At 45.2% G+C, this 26,805-nt stretch overlaps 2 protein-coding genes and 1 long non-coding RNA gene across 5 annotated transcripts in view; 1 reads left to right on the top strand and 2 right to left on the bottom strand.

Moving 5' to 3' along the window:
• The window catches only part of UFSP2 (UFM1 specific peptidase 2), a 34,260-nt gene extending 16,355 nt beyond the window's left edge, over window positions 1-17,905 (bottom strand). Inside the window, exons 1-8 of one of the 3 annotated variants that reach the window (XM_040418746.1) lie at window positions 17,801-17,905; window positions 16,008-16,086; window positions 8,082-8,265; window positions 7,935-7,998; window positions 5,912-6,063; window positions 5,636-5,828; window positions 3,211-3,357; window positions 729-893 (exon numbers count right to left, since the gene is read on the bottom strand). In XM_040418746.1, the coding sequence (XP_040274680.1) occupies window positions 729-893; window positions 3,211-3,357; window positions 5,636-5,828; window positions 5,912-6,063; window positions 7,935-7,998; window positions 8,082-8,265; window positions 16,008-16,086; window positions 17,801-17,803 (987 nt within the window). In that variant the 5' untranslated portion in view covers window positions 17,804-17,905. Of the gene's footprint in view, window positions 1-728; window positions 894-3,210; window positions 3,358-5,635; window positions 5,829-5,911; window positions 6,070-7,934; window positions 7,999-8,081; window positions 8,266-16,007; window positions 16,087-17,800 lie in introns of all 3 variants that reach the window. The other 2 variants (XM_040418745.1, XM_040418744.1) reach the window with 2 other exon arrangements.
• LOC120990160 overlaps window positions 1-26,805 on the bottom strand; it is a 954,651-nt gene that overhangs the window by 358,309 nt on the left and 569,537 nt on the right. The gene's annotated exons all lie outside the window — the stretch shown is intronic.
• Window positions 18,002-26,805, top strand: part of C2H4orf47 (chromosome 2 C4orf47 homolog) — a 43,257-nt gene continuing 34,453 nt past the window's right edge. Inside the window, exon 1 of the mRNA XM_040418753.1 lies at window positions 18,002-18,251. The gene's annotated coding sequence lies outside the window, so the exon portion shown is untranslated. The remainder of the gene's footprint in view (window positions 18,252-26,805) is intronic.

Raw genomic sequence — 26,805 nt, forward strand, 5'->3', positions numbered from 1 at the left:
AGTGATCAATGAGTACACCTGAGACAGCCGGCTGCCATGTATCTGTATGCGGATTGGAGCTCATAACGGTGTGCCGTGTATAATTTGACTGGTTCTATTTGGCAAACAGCACAATATTAGTGGTGCTGATGCACTTAGAGGATTTCCTAGACTAAGGGCCGTTTCATCCAAGCATGTAAAGTGCGGGAATCGTGCTCCGTGTGCGAGCATGACCCTCCGCTCTGGACACTGCCGGGGGCTCCTGCAAGACGAGCATTATACGGATTTATAATTCTGTGTGCCTCTTCATGACCTTATTGCTACAGAATCTTAGTGACAGATTTATGTCACTAGGATTCTGTAGAAGTAAGGTCAAGCAGAGGCACACAGAATTATAAATCCGTATAATGCTCGTCTTGCAGGAGCCCCCGGCAGTGTCCAGAGCGGAGGGTCATGCTCACACACGGAGCGCAATTCCCGCACTGCACATGCTTGGATGAAACAGCCCTAAGGTCAACTTTTTTTTTTTTTTTTTTAAGTTAGCTATCTATAGATTTGAAGAAAAAGGAAATCTGTTTAGAGGTTTACAGTAAAACCATTACATTTGTTAGAAAACCCATAGCAGTTATGCCTACGTGCTATATTACTGGCAAATTTGTACTTTTCATTTAGTAACTGGTACAAAATCAAGAACATTTCTCTGCGCAGATCTTTGTGTGCCCGCTCTGGAGGGCAGTAATCATACATACCTGCTGGATCTCCCTGTGTGTTGGAATGGATCTGTCGGTATAACCTTGGTATTTAAACCAGGAACAGATGGTCTGGAGAGAACGGTAGGCACAGCCCCAGCCACTGTCATCCATACGGTCCTGCATGTAGTGATGGTAACTGTAGATTCCCTGTACCATGGAGAGCTACAGAGAGAAGATAGATTACTGGTATCACTGACACATGTGCCAGTAGATATATTCTACAGTGATTAACTGGACAATCCTGTACACACACACACACACAGCATTATCCTGTATGTGCCGCGGCAGTGCCTTGTCCAAGTTCCACAGTGCACACTACCTCTACCGGGACGGGCAGCCGTACAAGCAAAATCATGAAGACGATCATAAAATGCATCAGCCTTTTTTCTAGTCAAGTCCCAAATAAATCTGGCTGACTGCCTAGCACTAGAAATACCAGAGGAACCGCACAAAGACATGTCAGAAGTGGGGACAGGTTATTTTTTTTTTTAAAGGTGTTTTCCTCTTTGAGCAACCCTAGCGCATTGAGTTCCGTCCTAGGGGCTCAGTACCGGAAAAGAACTGATCAGTTTTATCCCCATGCATTCTAAATGGAGAGCTTTCCGTTCAGGATGTCTTCAGTTCAGTCCCTCTTACGTTTTTTGGCCGGAGAAAATACCGCAGCATGCTGTATTTTTCTCTCCGGCCAAAAATCCTGAACACTTGCCGGAATGCCGCATCCGGCATGAATTTCCATTGAAATGTATTAGTGCCAGATCCAGCATTAAAATTGCCGCATTGACGGATCCGTTCTTCCAGTCCGCCCATGCGCAGACCTTTAAATCTGTGAAAAATATATATATACACCGGATCCGTTTTTTCAGGATGACACCGGAGAGACGGATCCGGTATTTCAATGCATTTGTCAGACGGATCCGCATCCGTCCGACAAATGCCATCCGTTTGCGTCTGAATTTCTGGATCCGGCAGGCAGTTCTGGCGATGGAACTGCCTGCCGGAATCCTCTGCCGCAAGTGTGAAAGTACCCTTAGGTTCCTTGACCATAAGCTGATCACAAAGTGTTTTCCTTCAGGGACCCTAAGCGATCAGCTTTATGTACTGTAGTCTGTGTGGAAAATGTTCTGTAATTGTTCTAATTGCCTGCAGCGCTACCACAGGGGAAATTAGGCGTTAAGCCTCATCCACACGTCAGTGTTTTATGGATGTGTGCTGTACGTGTTCTCCACGAACAGCACGCGTCCCTATTCATTTTAATGTGTGTATTCACACATCAGTGTTTTAGCACAGTCCATGGGTCCGTTTTTTTAGCACAGAAGCATGCTCTATTTTGTCAATTATGGCCGTTATAGTCTATGGGTCCGTGAAAACCAGAGATTCTTTGAAAATTATTTTTCAGCTGTTCAGTGTCAGTAAAACACGGACAGCAAAAAAAAAAAAAAAAAGACACACGGACCCAACACGGATGCATCACTGACCACGGACATGTGAATGAGGCTTTACACAGGGAACATTCAAATCAGTGCCGTAATACAGGACAGGACTGGTCCTTCAGAGAGACGACCCCTATAATTGCTATCCTTGCACAACTACTGCAATTTACCAGGCAAATTCTGCAAAAATGTAAGCAATTACAAATATAACAGCATTTTCATCAAAATGTAGTTATCCTTTAAAGGAGTTATCCGGGCTGTAGAATAGGTTATCAATATCAGATCGGTGAGGGTCCGACACCCACCCTGACCAGCGTATGAAGCTGTAACACCACAGCGCCATACACTGCGTAGAGGCCATTTTCAGGTACTGCAGCTCAATCCTACCATTTAATGGATAGAGCATCAATATCTATAACCTGCAGGGGCGGACTGGGAACTTAAAAGTGGCCCTGCAAAAGAAATAAAAATAAAAAAGGTGGACAACTCAAGTAGGCGAGGCCAACACACGGAGGCAGGGACTAGAGAAATAGGCAGGGCCAGCAATACTGTAGTGCAGCACACAATACCGCCACAGCAGAAACAGATACCACAATGCAGAACAAAATACTGCCTTAGCAGAACCAAATAACGCTGTGCAGCACAAAATACTGCCATCCCTGCTGCAGTATTCAACTGTAAGGACGGATATACAGCCACCAGCCAGGTGCATAAGTACCTGATGCTCCCAGCATTAATTAATAAGAGCATATGATAGTTATCTACCCCGCTGACGGCCATGAGGAGGGCTTGGGTGGTCCCTGGGATATTTCACTTTAGAGTCTATAGACCCTGATAATCTGGAGGTTTCCTTTGCAGCAGAAAAAAAAGAGGAGCTGAATAATCTATTATACTGCAGTTTCTAAAGTTTAAATAAAATTATAGAATAGGCTAAATAAATATTTTCTATGATCAACTGATGGACTACTATATGCCCAACGTGAGGAGCTTCTGATTTTGGCAATATTACAGTAATTGCAGCTGCGGGTGCTCTTTACAGCAATACTCACAATGCCTCCCTCCAGAGATGGATGGTTTAGGTGTACATGTGTGTTTCGAAGATACCCATCTTTGTACGGCTCATCTGGAAAATGATAGGCGTTGGCTCTTTTGAAATATGGCCTGTCGAGGGGCACGTTAAACTCACCATGTAACACCTGAAAAACGGATAGAAACAAGGAGTTACAAAACAAAGGCATCCAACAGCATGTTTCTCACTTAGGTTAAAAGTGGTTGTGCAGTCCCCAGGATAGGTCATCAATATCAGATCGGTGGGGGTCTGACTCCCGGCACCCCTCGCTGATCAGCTGTGTGAGGGGGAAGTGGCACTTGTAGGGGCACTGCCTATGCTTCAAAATTACCTGCGCATCAGCTCACTTGTAGAGGTGGGCAGTATAATTACAACTGCTCGTACCATTCAAGTGGCCTTAAAAAACGACAAGGGAGGGAAGGGGGAAATCGGGTAGGAACAGTGAAGTCACCATGACCAATCTGGTTGTAGACAAAGTGTTACATACACAGTTGCAGCAGACTTTAAAGGGAAATTGTCATCAGGAAACAACATATTGTTTAAATCACTTTTTTTATGTTTAAACACATTTTTAAAGAATTTTTGATGTTATTTTTAATTTTCCATGTCAATATCTATACTTAAACAAAAACCATAAAATCCTGCAGTTCTCACTGGCCACTAAGCCTAAAAACAGGCACCACTTCTTGGTCTGTACAGATCAATTCACTGCAGTCATCTGCTTATCTGTCATTCTTAGCCTGACAGTAATGATATCACCTATGTGTATAGATAAGATCCACCATTCAAAATAGGTGATTGTACAAGAAAGAATAGATAAGCTTTGACAATCACCTCTGCACAGGTCACAGCATGCCTAGAAAAGTCTCTCATAGAAATCTGTGAGGTCTCCTCCAGACCATTGTGTCTATGGCTAATGCTTTCTGTTCTGTTAAGAACAGCTCAGGCAAGATGGCCGCCCCCATAATCCTGCTCAGAAAATAGAACTTAAAGGGACACTGACAGGGCCAATAAGCATATTGAGGTATATATATATGGCAGTACAGGTCTTATAATGGGTATTACAATCATCTAAGTATCCCCCCTGTCCACCTTATACATACAGTAAACTTAAGTTTTATAACCTGCTCCAACGGTCTTCAATCTGCCCAAGGGGCGGCGGTTCACCTCTCTTGCGCCCAGCCAGCCTCCCCCAACTGCCGCTTTGTAGCGCCGCCCAGCTCATGAATATTCCGTTTGCTGGGCGGCTTCTGCGGTCCCCGCTCTGAAGCTCTGCGCTTAACAGTGCCCTGCGCATGCGCCGGATCTTGTGAAGTCGGGGACAGTAAGCGCCGCCCAGCGAAGTGAATATTGATGAGCTGGGCGGCGCTTACTGTACCGGACTTCACAAGATCCGGCGCATGCGCCGGGCACTGTTAAGCGCAGCGCTTCAGAGCGGGGACCGCAGAAGCCGCCCAGCAAACTGAATATTCATGAGCTGGGCGGCGCTACAAAGCGGCAGTTGGGGGAGGCTGGCTGGGCGCAAGAGAGGTGAAACGCCGCCCCTTGGGCAGATTGAAGACCGTTGGAGCAGGTTATAAAACTTAAGTTTACTGTATGTATAAGGTGGACAGGGGGGATACTTAGATGATTGTAATACCCATTATAAGACCTGTACTGCCATATATATACCTCAATATGCTTATTGGCCCTGTCAGTGTCCCTTTAAAAAATCTGCAATCAGAAAGTAAAAACAGATGTGTTTTAACTAGCAGATAAAATATTTGGTGGCACATTTCCTTTAATTTGACTTTTAAATGTTTTTTTTCTGCGTAAGATGTCAATTTAAAGTTTGGGGCATCTCTGTATTTAATGTGTTGTCTCACTTTAATATTTACTATATCTGAATATAAAAAATCCTATGCGACCAAATTGATTAAAAAACATCATTGTTAGGGCTCGTTCACACGAACGTGTGAAGCCCGGGGTGTGGACCGCAAATTGCATGGGGCAACCGCATGGGGATCGTAGACCCATTCACTTGAATAGGTCCGCGATCCCTCCGTTCCGCAAAAAGATAGAACATGTTCTATCTTTTTGCAGTGCGGAGGCACGGAACGGAACCCCATGAAGCACTCCATAGTGCTTCCGTAGTGTTCCATTCCATGCTTCCGTTCCGCATCTCCGGATTTGCGGACTCATTGAAGTGAACACAAATGCGGAATGCACACGGAACGGTGCCCGTGTATTGAGGATCCGCAAATGCGGTCCGCAATACAGCAACGGGAAGCACACGTTATACAAATGGCGCAGTATTTCTTTGGACTTTTTAGTATAAAGGCTCAGCATACTCTGAGGACAGATCCAATTTACATTCCACAATCCCTCATTATAATATTACTGGCGCCTTCCTACCTGCTACCTACCTTTCTATAATTTTCTAGCTGAGACTCGGCCACTCCTGCAGGATACACCACAGTGACCAGTTCTCTCCTTCCGGGTAACATGAAGTGAAATGGTTCAGCCACGCAAATGGCAGTTCCTTTCATATATTTCAGCAGGCACTTCTCCATGTCAATCAGCTGCTGTGTAAGCTTGTTCACAAGGATCTTCAGTACCCTGTTCAGAAAAAAAAGGCAAAATAGCCCCCAATTATCATCACGCAGTAAAGACCCCAGCAGCCGTCTAGCGTGTATACAGACCTGCCCCACTTCTCTTCTGCAGGGACAGACGCAGTCGTATCCATGGGCAGGGTGATGTTTACAAGATGATGACACTGGGTGTCGTATTCAATGGTTGGAGCCACTGCTTTCGAAGACGTCGACATTTCAAACATGGGGCTGAGGTTCACCACCTGCTGCTGACAATGGATACAGAATGAATTTCTACCGTTCATCTATTAGAATGATTAATGCCTCTTTCATATACTGCAGTTCTCTTCTGGTGAGATGACCAAGAGCATACGACAGTCAGCCCTATGGTCCTCACTAGTGTTGAGCGAACTTGTGTTTTAAGTTTGGCGTCTAAAGTTCGGGTTATCGAAGAATCGAGTTATGGATTCTAAATAACGTTATGGTCCGTGGTAGCGGAATCCATAACGCGATTCTTCGATAACCCCAACTTTAGACGCCGAACTTAAAACACAAGTTCGCTCAACACTAGTCCTCACGTGTTTTCTCCCCATTAAATTTCAATGGACCTAGCCTGTGGATTTTCGGACAATAATGAACATACTGCAGGATTTAAAATCCATAACACGTTCACTATTCTGCACCAATTTTTTTCTTTAAATATTTTTGCTTGTGAAATACCCATTGTGTTTGTTTTAAAGGGGTAGTCCAAGTTATATAGACACTCGGGCAACCCCTGTAAGCTGCCTAAAATTACAAATGAATGCAGAGCTGGAGAGGGTTCAGAGGAGGGCAACTAAAGTAATAACTGGAATGGATGGACTACAGTACCCTGAAAGATTATCAAAATTAGGGTTATTCACATTAGAAAAAAGACGACTGAGATCTAATACCTATGTATAAATATATCAGGGGACAGTACAGAGATCTCTCCCATCATCTATTTATCCCCAGGACTGTGACTGTGACGAGGGGACATCCTCTGCGTCTGGAGGAAAGAAGGTTTGTACACAAACATAGAAAAGGATTCTTTACGGTAAGAGCAGTGAGACTATGGAACTCTCTGCCTGAGGAGGTGGTGATGGTGAGTTCACTAAAAGAGTTCAAGAGGGGCCTGGATGTATTTCTGGAGTGTAATAATATTACAGGATATAGCTACTAGAGAGGGGTCGTTTATCCAGGGAGTTATTCTGATTGCCTGATTGGAGTCGGGAAGGAATTTTTTCCCCTAAAGTGAGGAAAATTGGCTTCCACCTCACAGGGGTTTTTGCCTTCATCTGGATCAACTTGCAGGATAACAGGCCGAAATGGATGGACAGATGTCTTTTTTCAGGCTTATAAACTATGTTACTATGTGTATACTCTTCCTGAGCCGAGCTCCGGTCTTGCTCTTTGGCGGTGGTGCACAAAACGTCTCTGCTGCAGCCAAGAGGAGGACGTCAGCAGCTGAAGGACCAGAGCTCAGTGCACATTCCTAGTTTAGCCCCGTGAAAGAAATGCGAGTCATAATAAATCCCCCCCCCCCCCAACTCTGTCTTGTTATTCCGTCTGTATTCATATTCTGACACGTGAGAAGAAGACACTGATAGTGGTTCATGAGCCAACCGATTCCTCAAAAAAAAATGCTTCAGCGATCTGTAGGCCGTGAAAAATCCTCTGTTCTCCATCAACACGTGTTATACAGTGCAACCTACACTTGGAGAACTGGTGGTGCTCCCATGTCATGGACTCTCCAGCTATTTATGGACGTACTTAAGGCTTAAGGGGCAAAGGTTTAAAAGTAATATCAGGAAGTATTACTTTACTGAGAGAGTAGTGGATGCATGGAATAGCCTTCCTGCAGAAGTGGTAGCTGCAAATACAGTGAAGGAGTTTAAGCATGCATGGGATAGGCATAAGGCCATCCTTCATATAAGATAGGGCCAAGGGCTATTCATAGTATTCAGTATATTGGGCAGACTAGATGGGCCAAATGGTTCTTATCTGCCGACACATTCTATGTTTCTATGTTTCTAAATACTGTGAATTACACATAAAAATGGCAAATGACATATAAACACCTGTAAGAATAATCTATTTTCTGTGCACCTCATACCGTTTCATGCAACTTTTTCTCCTTCTTTTTGGAAGATTTGCGTCTGGAATCATCATCATCATTTCTGCGAAAAATTAAAACCAAACTGGAATTTCGATAACCATCAGCATAACTATATCATGAACAGAGAAATTACATTTTCCTCACTGAATAAAACTGAAGATATCTCTGCAAGGGGAGTCATCGGTCAGGTCGCGGGGTGATGTGGTGACTCCGGTGTTAGGCCATACGTACAATGAAGTTCTGCTGACGTGGAATACCAAGGATTCAGACAGAAGCTTAGAGGAAAGATTACCAAGCGCTTTCATCAGGGCCTTCTTCCAGGAGGATTCTACATAAAGAAACAGAGATTAGTTTATCTTTACATTGTTATAGTTTTCATCCCTTCAATAACCAATGCACACGCTCTCTCCGATTTCCAGGCCAAAGGGCCCTCAGTGACCAACAAACTGCATCCACTGCAAGAAGCACATTAAAGGGGTATTCCGGTTTCGGATGTCCCTGTTCACGGGATAGGGGATAACTATTAGATCTGTGGGGGTCCTGCCACTGGGATCCCCACTGACCACAACAGAGACCCCATACCCTATGGAGCTTCCCCCCTGAAATGAACAGAGTGGCTGGTTGGGCATGTGGGCAGCCGCTCTGTTCATTCCTAAGGGCGTTCTAGAGACAGCGGAGCACTGTACTCGGCTATCTCCAGAACTCCTCTAGAAATGAACAGAGTGCCTGTGTGTATGCCCGACCAGCCGCTCTGTTCATTTTGGGGTGCTCAACAGGGGTATGTGGTCCTCTTTCTCATGATCAGTGGGGGTCTCAGCGGTAGGACCCCACTGATCTAATATCCGCAGGATAGGGGATCATTTCACATACCCAGAATACTCCTTTAAGGAAGCACCCTGGCAAGTTTGCAAGTTCTAATCACCAGTTTTGGCTTTAAAAGTGCCGTATCACTTCAGCAAATGGCATTTATCATGTAGAGAACGTTAATACAAGCCACTTACTAATGTATTGCGATTGTCCATATTGCTTCCATTGCTGGCTGGATTCATTTTTCCAGCACATTATACACTGCTTGTTTCCATGGTTACGACCACCCTGTAATCCAGTAGCAGTGGCCGTGCTTGCACACTATAGGAAATAGCTCCAGGCTGTGTGTGCTCCTATGGTCCCGGCTACCAGAGAAGCTGGCTCTTTTAACTATAGTGCGCAAGCACGACCACCACTGCTGGATTGCACGGGGGTCGTAACCACGGAAACAAGCCGTGTATAATGTGGTGGAAAAAGGAGTCTAGCCAGCAAAGGAAGCAATATAGACAATCACAATCAGGGGTGCACCACCAGTGAGGCGAACGTCTCCGGCAGGGCCAGGTAGGGGCAAGAGGGGGGCAGCGGAATGGCCATGGGCAATGAGTGCTTTCATTGTGGCAAAGGGGTTAGGTTAAGAAATTTGCACTGGAGGGGGGCACCATTTAAGTTTTCGCCTCAGGCTAGGTGCACCCCTGATCACAATAAATTTGTAAGTGCCTTGTATTAACTTCATCTACATGATAAATGCCATATGCTGAAGTGAGACACCCCCTTTAAGGCCGCTCTGCTTCACTTTAATTAACCCATTCTAGACCAGGCCAATTTTGGCAAAAATCATTTTTGATTTCTCCTCTTTGAGTTCCAAGAGCCATAACTTTTTTTTTTTGTTAACATATGGTGGCTTGATTTTTGTGGAATTCTTTGAGAATTTTTTAATGGCACTATTTAAAGTGAACTTGTCAACGTGAAAATGCAGGAAGCAGGAGCTGAGCAGACTCATATAGAGTTTCACAGGTAAAGAGTCAGAAAAGGGGCGTGGCCTCCCGCCACAAGGCTGAGATTCTCCATACCAGCCCACTCCAGGGTCCTTTGAGGGCACCAATGGTGAGGACAAGAAAAGGGTCCCTTGCTGACAATCACTCAGCGGGGACTTCAGAGGAGCAAATCGGCATTCACCGCTTTTTCACAGCTGGAGCGGCCCGAGACGAGACCACAGCAGGCTGCAATCCAGGTGCCGCACCTTTCTGCCCAGCTGAGCAGCCTATTGCTGCCCCGACACCAGCAGAGCCGACCGCTGAATTAGCGAGACATACTTCCACACCGGAGTGTGTTACTTCAGAGTCCTCTATGGCCTGCCCGTCAGCGCAGCTGGATCCTTTACCGCAGCGCTCGCCCACGTGCTCGCTGCCATCTTTTAAGTGCCAGCCTAGCCTCATAGCTCCAAACAGGTACTGCAAGGGCACTTGATTCTGCTAAAATGTCGGAGGGGGGGGGGGCACCCCCCCAGACACTCAGTGGGATTGGAAAGAGCATATGAAACTGCTCCAGACACGCCAAGAAATGGAGAAGTTTGTGGAGAGATTAGAAAACTCCTATAAACAGGAGCTATCAGCGATTAAAGCTAATGTGCAAGCTATAGAGAAGGTTGAGGCGGTCGCCTCCATGCATGATCCTACTGCTGCTAAAGTAGATGAATTGATGGCCCAGGGGGACACTAGAGACAGTCATATCTGCCAGCTATACTGCCTACATGATGATATAGAGAACCGCAACAGGAAAAATAATGTTAGAATAAGAGGTCTCCCTGAATCAACCAAAACAGAGGATTTGATCCTAACACTTCAAGGCCTATTTAGCACCATACTGGAGAAACTGGTCTCTGAGCGCCTGGAGATAGAGCTCAAAGAACCCTGGCTCCCATTAACCCAGATATGTCATTTGCAGTCTCCACTATTTTGCATTTAAGGAGGAAATAATGCGAAAGGCCCGCAACTTTTCTACTATTGACTTTGATGGGGCTACTTTTACAGTGCTGCAAGATCTGTCACGCTCCACCTTGTCCCAGTGGAGAGCCCTCAAACCTTTGTTAGACCTCCTCAGAGCAAATGATATCCCCTATACCTGGGGTTTCCCATTTCAGTTAGTAGTTCGCAAGAACGGTCAACGTATTGAGCTGCAAGACCCAGAGGATTTGACGGCGTTCCTCACAGCGATGGATCGCCCTATAATTCAACTACCAGATTGGTATGGTGTGCCTCCACTACCTTCTCGTTCTCTACTACGGAGACCTAGGAGCAACTTCCAGCGACACAGCAGCGCTACCCAACCGACCTGAAACTATCGGAAGATTTTGGGGAAAGCATATCTTCATTAAGGGTTCTCTAGAAGGCATGGACAGTGCTCTACCTGCTAAGCAGCAACACTTTATGGACTCCTCCACGGGCAAATCAATGGTTCCTAGCTCTGCAATTTCTCAGGCAAAACAAGCATTACACTCTAGGGAACTGGTAGATGTTTGACGCATTTTGAACCACAAGGACAGAGATTACACCTATTTTTCCCAAGCCCACCAATCATACAGTAGGCTGGACATGTTCCTGATCTCTCACCATGCACTGGCCTCCACCCAAACACAGATACAGGGACTTCCATCAGGTCTGACCGCTACCCAATATACCTATCTTGGGGTTACCGGGACTGGTGGCTAGAGAATGGACTTGGCGCCTAAATGAGGCTCTTCTTCGTGACAGTGTGCGTTTGGGTGATCTGGGATCCGCCATTAAGGGTTTCATAATGGATCACTCATCGGATCCTACGGCTCTTCCTCTGCAACGGGAGGCACTAAAATGTGTACTAGGAGGGGTGTTTATTCAAAATGGGGAGTGGACCACCAAAGTACAACAGTTATTGTCTCAAGTAACTGCTTTAGAGTATTCACACAGTCACTGGATCCTGGGCTCCTTACTGAGCTTACCCCGGCCAGAGATCAGCTTCAGAAGGTCCTCACAGAATCTACCTGTACTAGAAATGCCAAAAGGTTTCGCAGTTACCTGTTTGAAAACTCCAACAAACCTGGGAAAGCCCTAGCGAGACTCATACATCCTCACCAACAAGTGAATTACATTCCCACTGTTAAAGATACGGGGGACACATCAGTTCACCATCCTTGCCAAATAGCTGAGGCCTTTAAATCATATTACGAATCACTATATAACATCAGGGGCTAATTGGTTGATATGCAGACATCAGACTTAGGCTACTTTCACACTTGCGGCAGGGTGATCCGGCAAGCAGTTCAGTCGTCGGAACTGCCTGCCGGATCCGCCGATCTGGATGTGACTGAAAGCATTTGTGAGACGCATCCGCATGCGGATCCGTCTCACAAATGCATTGCAAGAACGGATCCGTCTCTCCTCTTGTCATGCGGACAGACGGATCCGGCTTGTATCTTTTTTCACATTTTGAACTAATACATTCCTATGGGGAAAAATGCCGGATCCAGCATTCAGAATGTAATTCCTGAACGGATTACTCTCCATTCAGAATGCATGGGGACATACCTGATCAGTTCTTTTCCAGTATAGAGCCCCTGTGACGGAACTCTATGCCGGAAAAGAAAAACGCTAGTGTGAAAGTACCCTTATTAGACAACCATATAAAAACATATGTAGAAGAAACGGCGCTGCCCTCATCTCTGAAGAGGTGAGTGCTATGATGGAGGAGGCATTCTCGGAGATGGAGATTAAAGAGGTTTTGACCTTTCTGGAGGGGGGGGGGGGGGGGGGGGGGGGGAAGCCCAGGCCCAGATGGGGTTTACCGCACCTTTTTTCAAGATATTTTGAGATCTCCTTGTACCTTTCCTTTTGAAGGTATTTAATAGCATCTCCCCTTCCTGCCCTTTTCCTAAACAAGCCTTAGAGGCACATATAGTCGTGATCCTGAAACCTAACAAAGATGTGAACATCTGCAATAATTATCGACCCATCTCGTTAATTAATTGTGACATCAAAATGTATTCTAAACTGTTAGCAAATCGCCTCAGCAAAGTGCTTCCGGAGGTTATCCACAGAGATCAAGTAGGCTTTGTGCCAGGCAGGGAGGCTAGGGATAACACCATTCGAACTATTAATCATATCTCCAGGGCGCGTAGTCATCAGGATCCTTTGTGTCTCCTATCAGTAGATGCTAACAAAGCTAATCTCAGCAAATTCAATATTAACCTCAATAAAAGTGAAATGCTGAACATATCACTCCCTGCAACTGATGTGCTCCTTGTACAGAGCAACTTTTCTTTTCACTGGCAGACTCAGAGCCTCACCTACCTAGAGTTACAGATCCCAACTCACTTACACCATTGCAGAGGAAGACCCTAGAAGACCTGAAGAGATATTCATTGAAATCTGTCATGGTTTGGCAGAATGAGTATAGTCAAAATGGATGTTACTGAGATTTTTGTATCTTTAAAACAATACCCATCTGTGTACCAGGTAGATTCTTCTTGACTCTTCACAGAGCCATAACGCGCTTTGTGTGGGGTACGAGCAAACCTAGGATAAGCATTAAGGTATTGACCAAACCCAGAAGTAGAGGGGGAGCAGGACTGCCAGACCTAAAACTGAACCATGCTTCAGCGATTCTCATGCGGATCTTAAATTGGTCTAATAGGTCATCTCTGAAACTCTGGGTCCAGCAGGAACAAGAACTCTTCCCGATGGACTTGTTGATTGCTCCATGGGTGACTCAGGACGATAGACCACCATTAGAGGAATGGCCCTTCCAAGTTCATAAAGCTCTTACTCAATGGGACAGCTGGGTCTTGAAGTTTCAGATATCACAGAGACCAGGTCCTATGACACCCCTCATGGGCAATCCTGCTTTCACCCCTGGATTAAAGGTAGATAGGTTCCCAATATGGAATAGATCTTCGTATCCCAGGGTCCGTGAGGCCATGAAGAATGCAAAAGTAATGTCCTACGAATCCCTTGATCTGGATGACTGGTTTAAAGGCTCTTTGTGGCTCACGTATGTTCAGCTGAGATCGTACCTAAATAGCTTACTCAGCCACAAACTTCGTCATAACTTGACAGACTTTGACACCCTTTTTCTAAAACCCGACACTCACTTCAGACTGTTATCACAGATGTGTAAGACTCTACTGGACCAGAGCAACCCAGATGTAGCTCCCCATTTTCAAAAATGGGAAGTAGACTTACTTTTTTACAGGAGGACATTCTCAAGATGTGTACGTTCTCTCATGGACGGTCTGTAGCAGCCCACGCTAAAGAAAATAATTTTAAGATTCTCTCCAGGTGGTATTACTGCCCAAAGACCCTTCACTGAATGTTCCCTAATGTATCCAGCTTATGTTGGAGATGTGGACAGGAGGAGGGAACCGTGTTACATATATGGTCTTGCCCTACTATAAGCAAATTCTGGGACCAAGTGCTCCAGGTTTACGGCAAATTTTCAGGGAAGAAAGTGCCCAACCTACCCAAAGTGACTCTTCTCTTGCTAGTACCAGGGACTTTAGCCCAAATGAAGAAGAGTGCTCCGAGGTTCTTCCTCACAGCAGAACGATTAGTGATACCGAGGCACTGGAAGTCGAGGGATGCGCCTTCTCTCTGTGAATGGGCTGCTGAGCTCTGATATTTATTTAGACTAAAAGGACGGATAGCATACTCTCATGATTAGGGGGGATAGGTTCTATACTAGATGGAACTCTCTCTCTGTTCCTTTACTCCACAGAGTTCTCCAGGCTTTTGTGAGAGCTTTCCAAGTGATGTTAAGAAACGAACATAGTGGCATTATCACATATCGATGGGACTGGGGCGGGTGTGTCATCTAGGCATTAGCGAAAGGAGTTGGTATAAAAGACTCCTTACCTCCTCCCCTGGCCTTCATTCCTTCCTATAAGGCCTCATGCACATGGCCATTGTTTTGGTCGGCATCCGAGCCGCAGTTTTGGCGGCTCAGATGCGGACGCATTCACTTCAATGGGGCCGCAAAAGATGCAGACAGCACTCCATGTGCTGTCAGCAGCCGTTGCTCCGTTCCGTGGCCCCGCCAAAAAAATATAACATGTCCTATTCTTGTCCGCGCTTTGCAGACAAGAATAGGCAGTTATATTAAAAGGCTGTCCGTGTCGTTCCGCAAATTGCGGAATGCGCACGGACGCCATCCGTATTTTGTGGACCGCAAAACACACCACGGTCGTGTGCATGTAGCCTAATACTTACACTATTTTCCCCCTTTTTTTTTCATTCCACTTCTTTATTTTATACGGTTATTGGTTTACACTTTGGATTTAACTATTTCTGATGACATTTAAAGAATTGCAATAGCTGTCACTATAATACATTTCCACCTTATGCCTTGTTTTTTCACTGATATAGACTGATTCTGAATGTATATGTACTAGTTGATTTGAAGCCTATGTATCTGGATATTACTTTTGTGTAATAAAATGAGAGTAAACAAAGATTCTGAAAAACCTGCAAAATACTTGTAAAATCTCTGCTCATTTAGAGCTTAGGAGTCATGTGGGCGGTCCTAACCAGTGATTGACAGCTATCGTGGTATGCCGCATCATGCATTGTCATGAGCAGACATGTAAATGAATATTTTACAAGTTTTGCTGAATATTTTTCTATAACACTATATATCAATCTGCTCAGCTCCTCCTGCTCTATCACATGCTTCGAGACTGTACGATTTTATCTGGTTGAGCTGCAGTTTTAATTGGTATCGTGTTGGGGAACATGCAACTTCTTGATCATTTTTTATTCCATTTTTTGAGGAATAAAAGTGACCAAATAGAAAAGAGTTATATCCAATCCTAGCCACAGCAGGCGGGTGTCAGCTGTGTAACATAGATGGCACCCGCTATGTATTCACTTGTGAGCCGGCTCCATCAACAAATTGTGCACCAGTTACATACATCTATGTCTGAAAGAGCAAAGGGAAATAAGTGCCACACAGCAAAGTCCGAGGTAGTCTGAAATCCACCCCCCAGTATCACCGTGGATTTAGGCTTCTGCTCTGTACCGCCCCCATGCTTTATACTGCAGCTCTGTAGGCTCAGTTAGTTTGCTGTGTACAAGAACAACCCCATTACACAGGAGGGAAGTGCATGTTGAGTAGATTTCCCTTACTGCAAGTCAACAAGGCTTAGAATTGAGCACAACGTAAGAAACGGCCAGAATTTTAGGAAATTACGGCAATAAATCTCCAATCTTTGTTTCTTAGAATCAGATTAGAACATACCATCAGCTGTGGCCAATGAAAATGACAGATTCAGCCCGCCACGTATCCTAAATAGGACTTCTGGAGCTTCTGAGATCACCTACAGAGTGAAAAAGAAAAATCAGTCTGCACATTATCAAAGAGAAAGCAACCGGAAGCAACACTTAAAGGGGCTGTTCCCATCTCATACATTTATGGCACATCCACAAGAAATGAAGTGGATCCCAGGGGAGGGATGTGCACTAATCTGAAGAACTGGGGTCCCCAGTCCTCTGCCTCGTGACATCTCCCTCCATTAGCTTCACTGAGTGTTACAAAAACGGCCCACCATGCTTCACAGAAATGAATGGAGAGAGGCATGCAAGCGTGGCCGCCTGTCCACTCACAGCAGTCACGAGACGGAGCTTGGGGGACCAGAAGTGGGACCTGCACCCGTGTCATATTCTGTGCATACGCCATAACTGTACGAAATGGGAACAAGAACATTAAACAGGTTTTCCAGCTTCTAACTCCAGTTTCCATATGCCCCGCAAAGTGTACCACAAAACTATAAAATTCAATTACCTCCATTATTTTTAGTACATTTGTCTCTATCTGAACGGATCCGCACCAAACGCGAGTGTGAAAGTAGCCTTACGCAGCTGCAGGATTAGGGTCTGGCTACACGGTGACCAGAGAGGCGCGCAACGTTTCATATAATGAATTTTAATGGTGTCGCTATGGAACATGCTGCAACGTGACAGTCGCAAAAAATCCATCCAAGTCGGATTTTTCTGTGACTGTCCTGTCATAGTTGGAACATGTGTCATGTTGCACTACAACACCATTGAAATACATTATCAAATGCCGGACGACAAGTCGCCATGTAGCCATACCCCTTTGTGGCGCGCGTCACATGTTCCTTGTAGCAGGAACGTCCTTTCAGAGTTAGATGCTGAACGTCCTGATGTTTAAAGTCTATGGGCAATCGCTAAGCGGTTAAGGCCCTGTTCACACTTGTGCTGTGGTTCTAGTTAAAAAAAAAAAAAAAAAAGGCCGGATCCATTGCAAACGACTGCTCTAAATTATTCATAGCTGAATATCGTTATCTCTCTGCCTGCAGATGGTGATCAGAAAGGAAAACTGCATGAGGTTACAGCTGTCTGTCCTGGGTCTTTCTACAACCGATGAGCTAAATAGCGCAATTCTGGCCATAAAAAAAAAGAAAATTAAAAAGGTAAACCCAACAGAAACGTTATAATCCAATGAGAGCTAGTAAAATCCATGGCCGCATAAAGGCCGCTTTCACACATCAGTGTTTGATCAGTGATTGTGAGGGCAAGGTCAGCAACACAGAACAGGTGCAGATCTTTCCCTTAGGGCTCATGCACACGACAGTATGGCTTTTTCAGTGTTTTGCTGTCCATTTTTTACGGATCCGTTGTTCCGTTTCCTTTCCGTATGCCATATACAGTAATTACATAGAAAAAATTGGGCATAACATTTCCAATAGATGGTTCCGCAAAAACGGATGAGCTAGCAGGCATAGCATCTGAGGGAATCCATCATCACCAGGGTGGGCACCAAGAGAAAGAGGTGCCAGACAGCACAAGGACTAGAGGACACGTGACAGTGGGGCCCATTATGTCCTGACAGCCCCAGGTTGCAAACCTCTGATCTTCACAACAGAGGGGTCCAAGCTGCCTTCTGACAGCACACCCAGAAACCCAACTGCCATATGTAGTGTCACCAGTGCCATATGTTATCACGTGATTGGGCCAATACAGGGAGCAACATAAAGCAAAATCCCTATAAATGGCTGCAGCTCCACTCACCATGCTGACTGTCTCCGGGATGCTGCTCCCTCTCCTCTATGCCTAGTCTACCGAGCGCCGCTTCCGCCTCTCTGCAGCACACGTAGAATACAAACCACGCATGCGTGATAGATTCACGCAACACTCCAAAACTACATGTCCCAGAATGCACAGCATGAGCGGAACTACTGACTCTACGGGGAGTGCAGAAGAAATGGGCCGTGTCTTATCGTTGAAAGCCAAACATGTCTTATAGACATATAACACTGCCTTTTAATGTCATTGATTCATTTTAGGTAGAAACACGTAATGTTATAATGTGTTGTGTTACTGTGTGAGAATCAAGTGGCAAGTCCGGCATCCCCCTTTCTTGAACTATTCCGTTTCCATGGCAACCACTGGTAACAAACTGTCAGGAGCAGTGATCTAGAGACCTGAGGAGGGTGCTAGAGCTTGAGACATACAGGATCAGGTACAGTTATTCTGTGGGGGTATATTGGGGTGCTGTCCTGACCCCAGAGTGTAAAGCAAGCCTGATCTGTGCCTCATCCTAAAACTGGGGGGTCACTCAGTAGGATCCTGTGTCACTGGCCCATTCATCATGTAATATGGGGCATCAGATGTGGACTGCTGTAATATCACTGCACCAAGAGCTGCATTATAGAGCTCCAGAGCAGTCACTCACCCCCCCCCCCCCCCCCCCTGACCATTAAGGGGCGAGCAGGCTAATGTCACTCTTGTGTTTCTTCTTAACATAATAAAGTAAAGGTTCTCCAGTGGATCCTGCTCAGGTCTGAGCCTCAAATTGTAATCGTTTTTGATGTGTGCTGGAGAGCTATGCTAAGAGGCATGTAGTCCAATATGTCTGCCAGGTAGTCAGCAGTACAGCAAACCTCAGGTTAGATAAAGACTAAATGACGTACTGAAAAAACAGGGGTGCACGTGACATGGCTATGATGTGCAAAATTAAAGTGTCACTCTTGCTTTAAAAAAAAACTTCTGACATGTCACAGTTGGTGTTTCAAAAATTTGGATTGGTCGGGGTCTAAATGCTAAGAGCTCCCACCGACAAGGCCTCTGCCACCTCATATAACATAAAGGTCTGTGAAGTGACTGTTACCATGGGCGTAACTACCAGGTAGCAGCCATAGCAGCTGCTGTGGGGCCCAACAACTGAGGGGCTCATCTCCACTCAGGCATATGGTGCAGTTAGGGGTGAAGTCTATACACTGCCATGGAAAATGTAATACAAACCCATTTTAAGTTTTACTATGGGCCCCTGATTACTTCTTCTGCTTTCAATATCCCTTCTGTGCTGTGACATCACATTATTATCACCATACTGTGACATCATATGTGCATTATACTTGAACTTGACATCACTGTTTCTATAATATGTTGTAGCATCACAGAGTAGATTATGCCTGTACTGTGACATCAATGTGTGTACTATCCCTATAATGTAACTTCACTGTGTTCTTTATCCCTGTACTGTGACATCACTGTGTACGTTATACCTGTACTGTGACATCACTGTGTACATTATACCTGTACTGTGACATCACTGTGTGTACTATCCCTATAATGTAACTTCACTGTGTACGTTATCCCTGTACTGTGACATCACTGTGTACGTTATCCCTGTACTGTGACATCACTGTGTACGTTATACCTGTACTGTGACATCACTGTGTACATTATACCTGTACTGTGACATCACTGTGTGTACTATCTCTATAATGTAACTTCACTGTGTACGTTATCCCTGTACTGTGACATCACTGTGTACGTTATCCCTGTACTGTGACATCACTGTGTGTACTATCCCTATAATGTAACTTCACTGTGTTCTTTATCCCTGTACTGTGACATCACTGTGTACGTTATACCTGTACTGTGACATCACTGTGTACATTATACCTGTACTGTGACATCACTGTGTGTACTATCCCTATAATGTAACTTCACTGTGTACGTTATCCCTGTACTGTGACATCACTGTGTACGTTATCCCTGTACTGTGACATCACTGTGTACGTTATCCCTGTACTGTGACATCACTGTGTACGTTATCCCTGTACTGTGACATCACTGTGTACGTTATACCTGTACTGTGACATCACTGTGTACATTATACCTGTACTGTGACATCACTGTGTGTACTATCCCTATAATGTAACTTCACTGTGTACGTTATCCCTGTACTGTGACATCACTGTGTACGTTATCCCTGTACTGTGACATCACTGTGTGTACTATCCCTATAATGTAACTTCACTGTGTACGTTATCCCTGTACTGTGACATCACTGTGTACGTTATACCTGTACTGTGACATCACTTTGTACATTATACCTGTACTGTGACATCACTGTGTGTACTATCCCTATAATGTAACTTCACTGTGTACATTATCCCTGTACTGTGACATCACTGTGTACATTATCCCTGTACTCTGACATCACTGTGTACATTATCTCTGTACTCTGACATCACTGTGTGTAGTATCCCTGTACTGTGACATGACTGTGTGAATTATCCCTGTACTGTGACATCACTGTGTGCAGTATCCCTGTACTGTGACATCACTGTATTTATTATCCCTGTACTCAGGGGCGTAGCTATAGGGGGTGCAGAGGTAGCAGACTCTACCGGGCCCAGGAGCCTGAGGGGGCCCAAAGACCCTTGTGCCACATAAGACACTGGAATTATAGAAAGTGCATGCTGGTCAATTTACACCTCTGTCTGGAGGGGAGGGGTTAGGTCAAGAATTTGGCATGAGGGGGTACCCTTTCAATGTTTGCCTCAGGCAGCAGGAAGGCTATGTGCTCCCCTGCCCCTTGCCAACAAGCACCGAGGGACGGGGGCCCAAGCTGAACTCTTGCACCAGGGCCCATGAGCTTTTAGCTACGTCCCTGCCTGTACTGTGACAGCACTATGTGCAGTATCCTTGTACTAAGACATCATTGTACTGTGACATCTGTGTGCATTATCCCTGTGGATTAGGGAGACCAATCATAAGTGTTTCTGAACATGTTGCTGAAAGTGGATATGGTGGAAAGGAGTCCCAATTCCAAGTTATGCTATGGGGCCCCATGGTTACTTGTTACACCCCTGACTGTTACCATGGTTTTCAAACCAGCACCTGGATCTAAATACTTTTGTAATTGCTTGTAATAAAAAATTTGGTATAGCCAGCAAGCTATAAAATGTATCCGTACAGCGCCACCTGCTGTTTGTTCTTTTCCTTATTTTTTCTCCACCTCACTGAGCTGGTTGAATGTCCTCACTTTACATCTTCAACTGCCAGCAGCCGTATGTTCTGTTAGAAGCTGTGGCAGTTACATGGAGAGAGCTGCAGCAGAAAGGACACGACCGCGAGCTGGCAGGCTGCAGACTGCAGATAATCTAGCAGAGCAATTGGAGCAGTGACTGTGGAGATCTCTGGACCCGTGTGCAGTACAGGGCTGGGTCTAGCTTTGTTAGAAAGGTATTGCCATGTACTATATGATGTCTGATTTTCATTTTTTACATTAATCATGGCATAACCCCTTTAAAGGAGTATTACCATCTGGACATTTATGGCATATCAATAAGATATGCCAAATATTTACCATAGATGCGGGTCCCACCTCGGTCATCTGCTGACACTTCTTGTGGCTTCAGACCACAGGGAACCAGTAGGTGTCAGAAGAAATGTATAGTTAGCCGATGTGCGTTCTGTGTGACGCCCCTGTGCTCCTTAGTCCCTGTTAATAATGTATGCTCGCTGTACATCTGCTGATAAATAATTCCTCTGCTTTGACACTTTCTATTTTCACGGCTTTGTGATAACAAGGCCGATAGTTTCCAGAACAGTGTACGCTCTTCAGTGTATGGTTAACAGTCATCAGCCTCAGTGTCACCTGGGAAGGACATTACGCTCCTGTTCACACATCCAGGTATTCCACACAGGGTGCTGTCTGCATTTTTGGTGGACCCACTGAAATGAACGGGTCTGCATCCTATCTGCAAAAAATGCGGATCGGATGCAGACCAAAAATACGGTTGTGTGAATGGGGCCTAATACGGCACCACATACCTCTTACATCCAGTGATGTCTCCTCTGATGTAGACGTTCTCTTTCCTTATCTTCTCCATTCAGACCAGACCACCGTGATGATTTCTTTCAGCCAACTCCCGAGGACGGCAATACATAACTGGCCCTGTTTGCCCTACTGACTTAGGGGCCCAGTCGCAATTGCCCCCTGGTCACTAGGATATTGGACTATTATCTGAAGTAATACATGAGTAGCAGATAAGTTGGGTCATTTATCAAAACAGGTGTAAGGTAAAACTGGCTTAGTTGCCCATAGCAACCAATCGGATTCCACCTTTAATTTTTGACAGCTCCTTTGGAAAATGAAAGGAGGAATCTGATTGGTTTCTATGGGCAACTAAGCCAGTTCTACCTTACACCTGTTTTGCTAAATGACCCCTAAGGAGTCCAGATTGCTACCTTTTTTTAATTTCCATTCTGACCGCTGTCAGTGGTTAAAATTACCCTGAAATACATTGTCAGGACCGCAGTGCGTGAGCACATCATTCAGTCCTCTCCATTCTGTTAGCACAGCAGGGGAAGGAGTGTCAATAGGAAAATAAAGAATAGTGATCCAGACTCCTTGGGCCCCACCTATCAAAATTGTAATAGGAAAACTGTCTCAGTTCCCCATAGCAATCAATCAGAGCTCATCTTTAAAGTGTTCTGGAAAAATGAAAGGTGAGCTCTGATAAATGGGTTCGATATGTGAAGCACTACTCGTGTACATGACTGCAGATAATAGTCCATAATCGTGGTGACAGATTCCCTGACTGTCTAACAATTTTGCGGTTTGCTAACTAACCTGTCACCTAGAAAACACATATTAGACCGGCAGCATTCCCTTACAGCAGTCTGTAGCTGGACTCCACCGTTGTTTTTGTCCTTGGTGTCAGATGTGCCTAATGCCAGAAAGAAGACTTTCATTCCCCTGCCGCATCATGTAACTTTGGCTCTTGAAGTCAAGCTTGCTGCTTCCCCCTTTCCCGACCCTTAGCGTTTGATTGCTAGAAGTTCTAATTCCTATCATGTCGGACGCAAGATCTAAATCTCGTGTACACGCCGTGCCCCCGTCTTTCCCGCGCCTGCGCATTATGTTGAATGTTTAGCGCCGCACTTATGCACGCTAGCCTGTGCCTCATGCACGTGGCAGAGAATAATGCGCAAGACGGGGGCGCGGCATGTACACGAGATTTAGATCTTGCGTCCGACATGATAGGAATTAGAACTTCTAGCAATCAAATGCTAAGTTACATGATGCGGCAGGGGAATGAAAGTCTTCTTTCTGGCATTAGGCACATCTGACACCAAGGACAAAAACAACGGTGGAGTCCAGCTACAGACTGCTGTAAGGGAATGCTGCCGGTCTAATATGTGTTTTCTAGGTGACAGGTGCCCTTTAAAACAACATATTGAAATATAATCCTTTGTTCTAATCTGTTTTTGTTTTCTATTTTTATGATTATTGAGGAAAAATTACACAATATTCTGCAAAACCTGTAATAGAGATTAGCTTTACAATAGACACCTGGGTAAGAAAATAATCCACAAAACAACACATTGACTTCTATGGGAGAGTTTTGTGTAAGGCCTGATTGAGACGCCTGTATTTCTTTCATGTGCTATCCTCCATGTGTGAACAGGCTGCTCACGGACCCGTAGAAATAAATGTTTTGCCATACAGTCCCTCAGTCTTTACAGCAGGCTTTAGTTTGTTCTGTGTCTAATGGAACACAGACCTGGAGACCATGGTCTGTGTCATACGTGGACATATGGACCTCACTGCATATTAAAAATGGCCCAGTGTGTGACAGCCACAACTGGGAAACATTTTAATATGACAGTCTGAAACCGGCTATACCGTATGTGCAGAGGTCAGGGAGGGTAAGCAGACGAGCTGCCTTCATCAACCACCTAAAATATAACTTTTAATGGAAAAATATTAAAAATTACCATAAATCCCTCACGTGGGGACAAATAGAACAAGACAGACAAACAAACAAACAAGCACAATTAGGCTAAATCAGGACAGGAGGGAAGATGGTATAGCAAAGAGAGGGCAGGCAAGAAGGGTCCCTAGTAAACCCTAGGGTATCCCTTACTAATGCTCAGCCCAGAGATGCACCCAGATGGTGGGAGCACTCTGTCCCCGTGCCTGCCCTATCTGTCCTAATATTAACCCTATAACACACAGTAGACCCTTATGGATGCCCAGGTCATATGATATAGTAAGGTATGAATACCGAATTGATTGTTTAAAATAAATTAAAGGTTCTCGTCTCGACGCGTTTCCCCATTAGATTTGGTTCGTCAGGAGACAGCTAGAGAAAAACCCAGTGCAGTGCTGACACACTGCTAAGTCTATACATACACAATCCACAGGAGGGATATAGACCAAGAAACTGGAGCACCAGGCAAATACCTTCAAAACGCCTGACGCACAACAGGAAAAGCAATGATAATGCAATTAGCAAAAATGATGTAAAAGCAGGACTTGCTATGAAATAAGTACTAGAATATAAGTCAACGGTGCTGTATTTGTCAATCAAGCAGAGCATGCGGCGGAAGAATGCACTTATCAACCTCAAAAAGAGATAAAACGTGCTGTACTTATCTTTAGGAAGTGCGTCCAGGCGATTTGAGGTGCTCCAGGGGGCACTAAGATGAGGCTCCAATGTGTGTATCTGCGCCATTACATTTAAACCCTAAGTAGGAGGTCCCTATTAGCACTTCCCCAATCACAGTGGGGGCTGGATCACATAATTATCCCTGCATACCATCACCCAAATAGGTCACCTATAAGATGATGTAATATAAGATAATAAAATAATAGGTGGATCGCCTAGACTCCATGTGGTAAATGGTGCCCATGGGGCATGGCATGATCGTATAATTCATATTACTGAAGTACAGGTGGAACGCACGCCGAACATACAAGATGGCCGTGCGCTCCACCATGGGCCCGCCTGCACAGTGAATAGGAGCGCTACCTGCATTGTAGGGACGTGTGGAACGCACGCCAAGATCAAAGATGGCCGTGCGCTCCACCGTCCAGGAAGCGCTGTCCCAGCCGCACATCGCTGGTTCCTGTGGAACGCACGCCAATATGAGAAATGGCCGTGCGTTCCACAGACCAGGAAATGCCCATAACACAGCAACGGTGTGCCTGGGCAGGGAGCGCTGATCAGGGGGTGTCCAGTTAAATAACTAGGTGCCTAAAAGCAGATGTGGAAACCCTGATGATCAATGAGGAATATGAAAATATGTATTGGTGACATATACATATGAATAAATATGACAAGATCCTATATATATTATTATTTTTGGAAATGACAGAGTCCATGTATGCAGGAAATGACAGAATCCATGTATGCAAGGGTCACCCTTTAACAATATCCCGTCTACCCAAGATGCATGGTCCCAATTTAGGGAATTTGTGACGGAAGTGTGCCCAATCCGTAAATTACACGGGGTGGTGCGGGACATATAAGAAATATGTAAAAGGGGGGGTAATGGCTACTTGAGCGTTATTACTGTCTTAAAGATGATAAACAATATACTGGGTCTAAATAATAAAAGAGACCCTTGGATGTGTGAATTTTGACACTTCTTGTGTCGATTTCAATTTCTGTCGTATGAGGACGAGAAGAAGACGGGAAAAGAATCCCCTGTAATCAGAGAAGGAATGCTCGGGTCCGCAAAAGAAAACAGGTAAATGTGAGTCGCTCATTGAAGCCACCCGGTGTCTGGGACCGCAGTCGGTAGATCCATTCGGTTTCCTTTTAGAGGATCCTGCGGTCCCAGTCTCCCTTTCGCGGGGAGGGTCTAATCAGTTAGAGTGCTGAAAAATTAATGAGCTGGGGGTCTCCATTATGATGCTCCCATATGTGGTTGGCTAAGGAGGTGTCTTTTTTATTCTTGATGTCATTTAGGTGTTCTAGGATGCGCTTCCAAAACTCCCTAAGCGTTTTCCCCACGTAGTCTTTGGGACAAGTGCACTGAGCCAAATACACCACTCGCTTACCACGGCAGTTCACGAAATCACGGACCTCATATGTTTTTCCTGTAACAGTACAGGTATTCTGTCTGGAGCTCCGCACATTACGGCATGCCAGACAGGATCCACACCGAAAGGTACCCAAGGGCTTACGATCGAGCCAGGTGCACTTGGGTGCGGGCCCCGTGTAGTGACTGTGGACAAGTCGATCACGAAGGCTCCTACCGCGTCTAAATGAAATGCTTGGTTGAGGGGAGAGTTTATCCGACACGTCCGGGTCCATTAGCAAGTTGGGCCAATATTTTCCGATAATGTTTCTCACTTCTTGGCTCATGGTGTCATAGGTTGAGATTATTCTAATTACCTCATTATCCTCCTTATTTGATTTTCTCGGGACCAGTAGGGTGTTACGTTCACATGCAGATGCATGTTGGAATGCATCCCTAAGGACGTGTTGGGGATAACCTCTCTTAATAAATCTTTTTTGTAGTTTCCTCGCATCCTGGTGGAAACCCTCCGTATCTGAGCAATTTCTCTTCATGCGCAGATATTGGCCTCGGGGTATGCCCCGCTTTAAACTAGATGGATGATGGCTATTAGTAGCCGTGGTCTTCCTAAAAGTAGAGGTGACATCGAGAAACGTTAAAGACTCTGGATGGTACTCTGAGGTAAAAGAGAGTCCCAATTCGTTGGCATTGAGAACCCTGATGAATAAATCAAATTCCTCCCGAGTACCATTCCATATAATAAATACATCATCGATGTATCGAGTCCAGAAGACGATCTTGTCACCCCACCACGTGTATAAATCTGGGAAGACCACTTTGTCCTCCCACCAGCCCAGGAGGAGATTTGCATAAGAGGGGGCACATGGGCTCCCCATTGCGGTCCCCCTGAGCTGGTGGAAGAACTGTCCGTTAAAGAGAAAAAAATTATGCTTGAGGACAAAGTC

The sequence above is a fragment of the Bufo bufo genome, chromosome 2 (assembly GCF_905171765.1).
Source record: "Bufo bufo chromosome 2, aBufBuf1.1, whole genome shotgun sequence".
Classification (NCBI taxonomy): domain Eukaryota; kingdom Metazoa; phylum Chordata; class Amphibia; order Anura; family Bufonidae; genus Bufo; species Bufo bufo.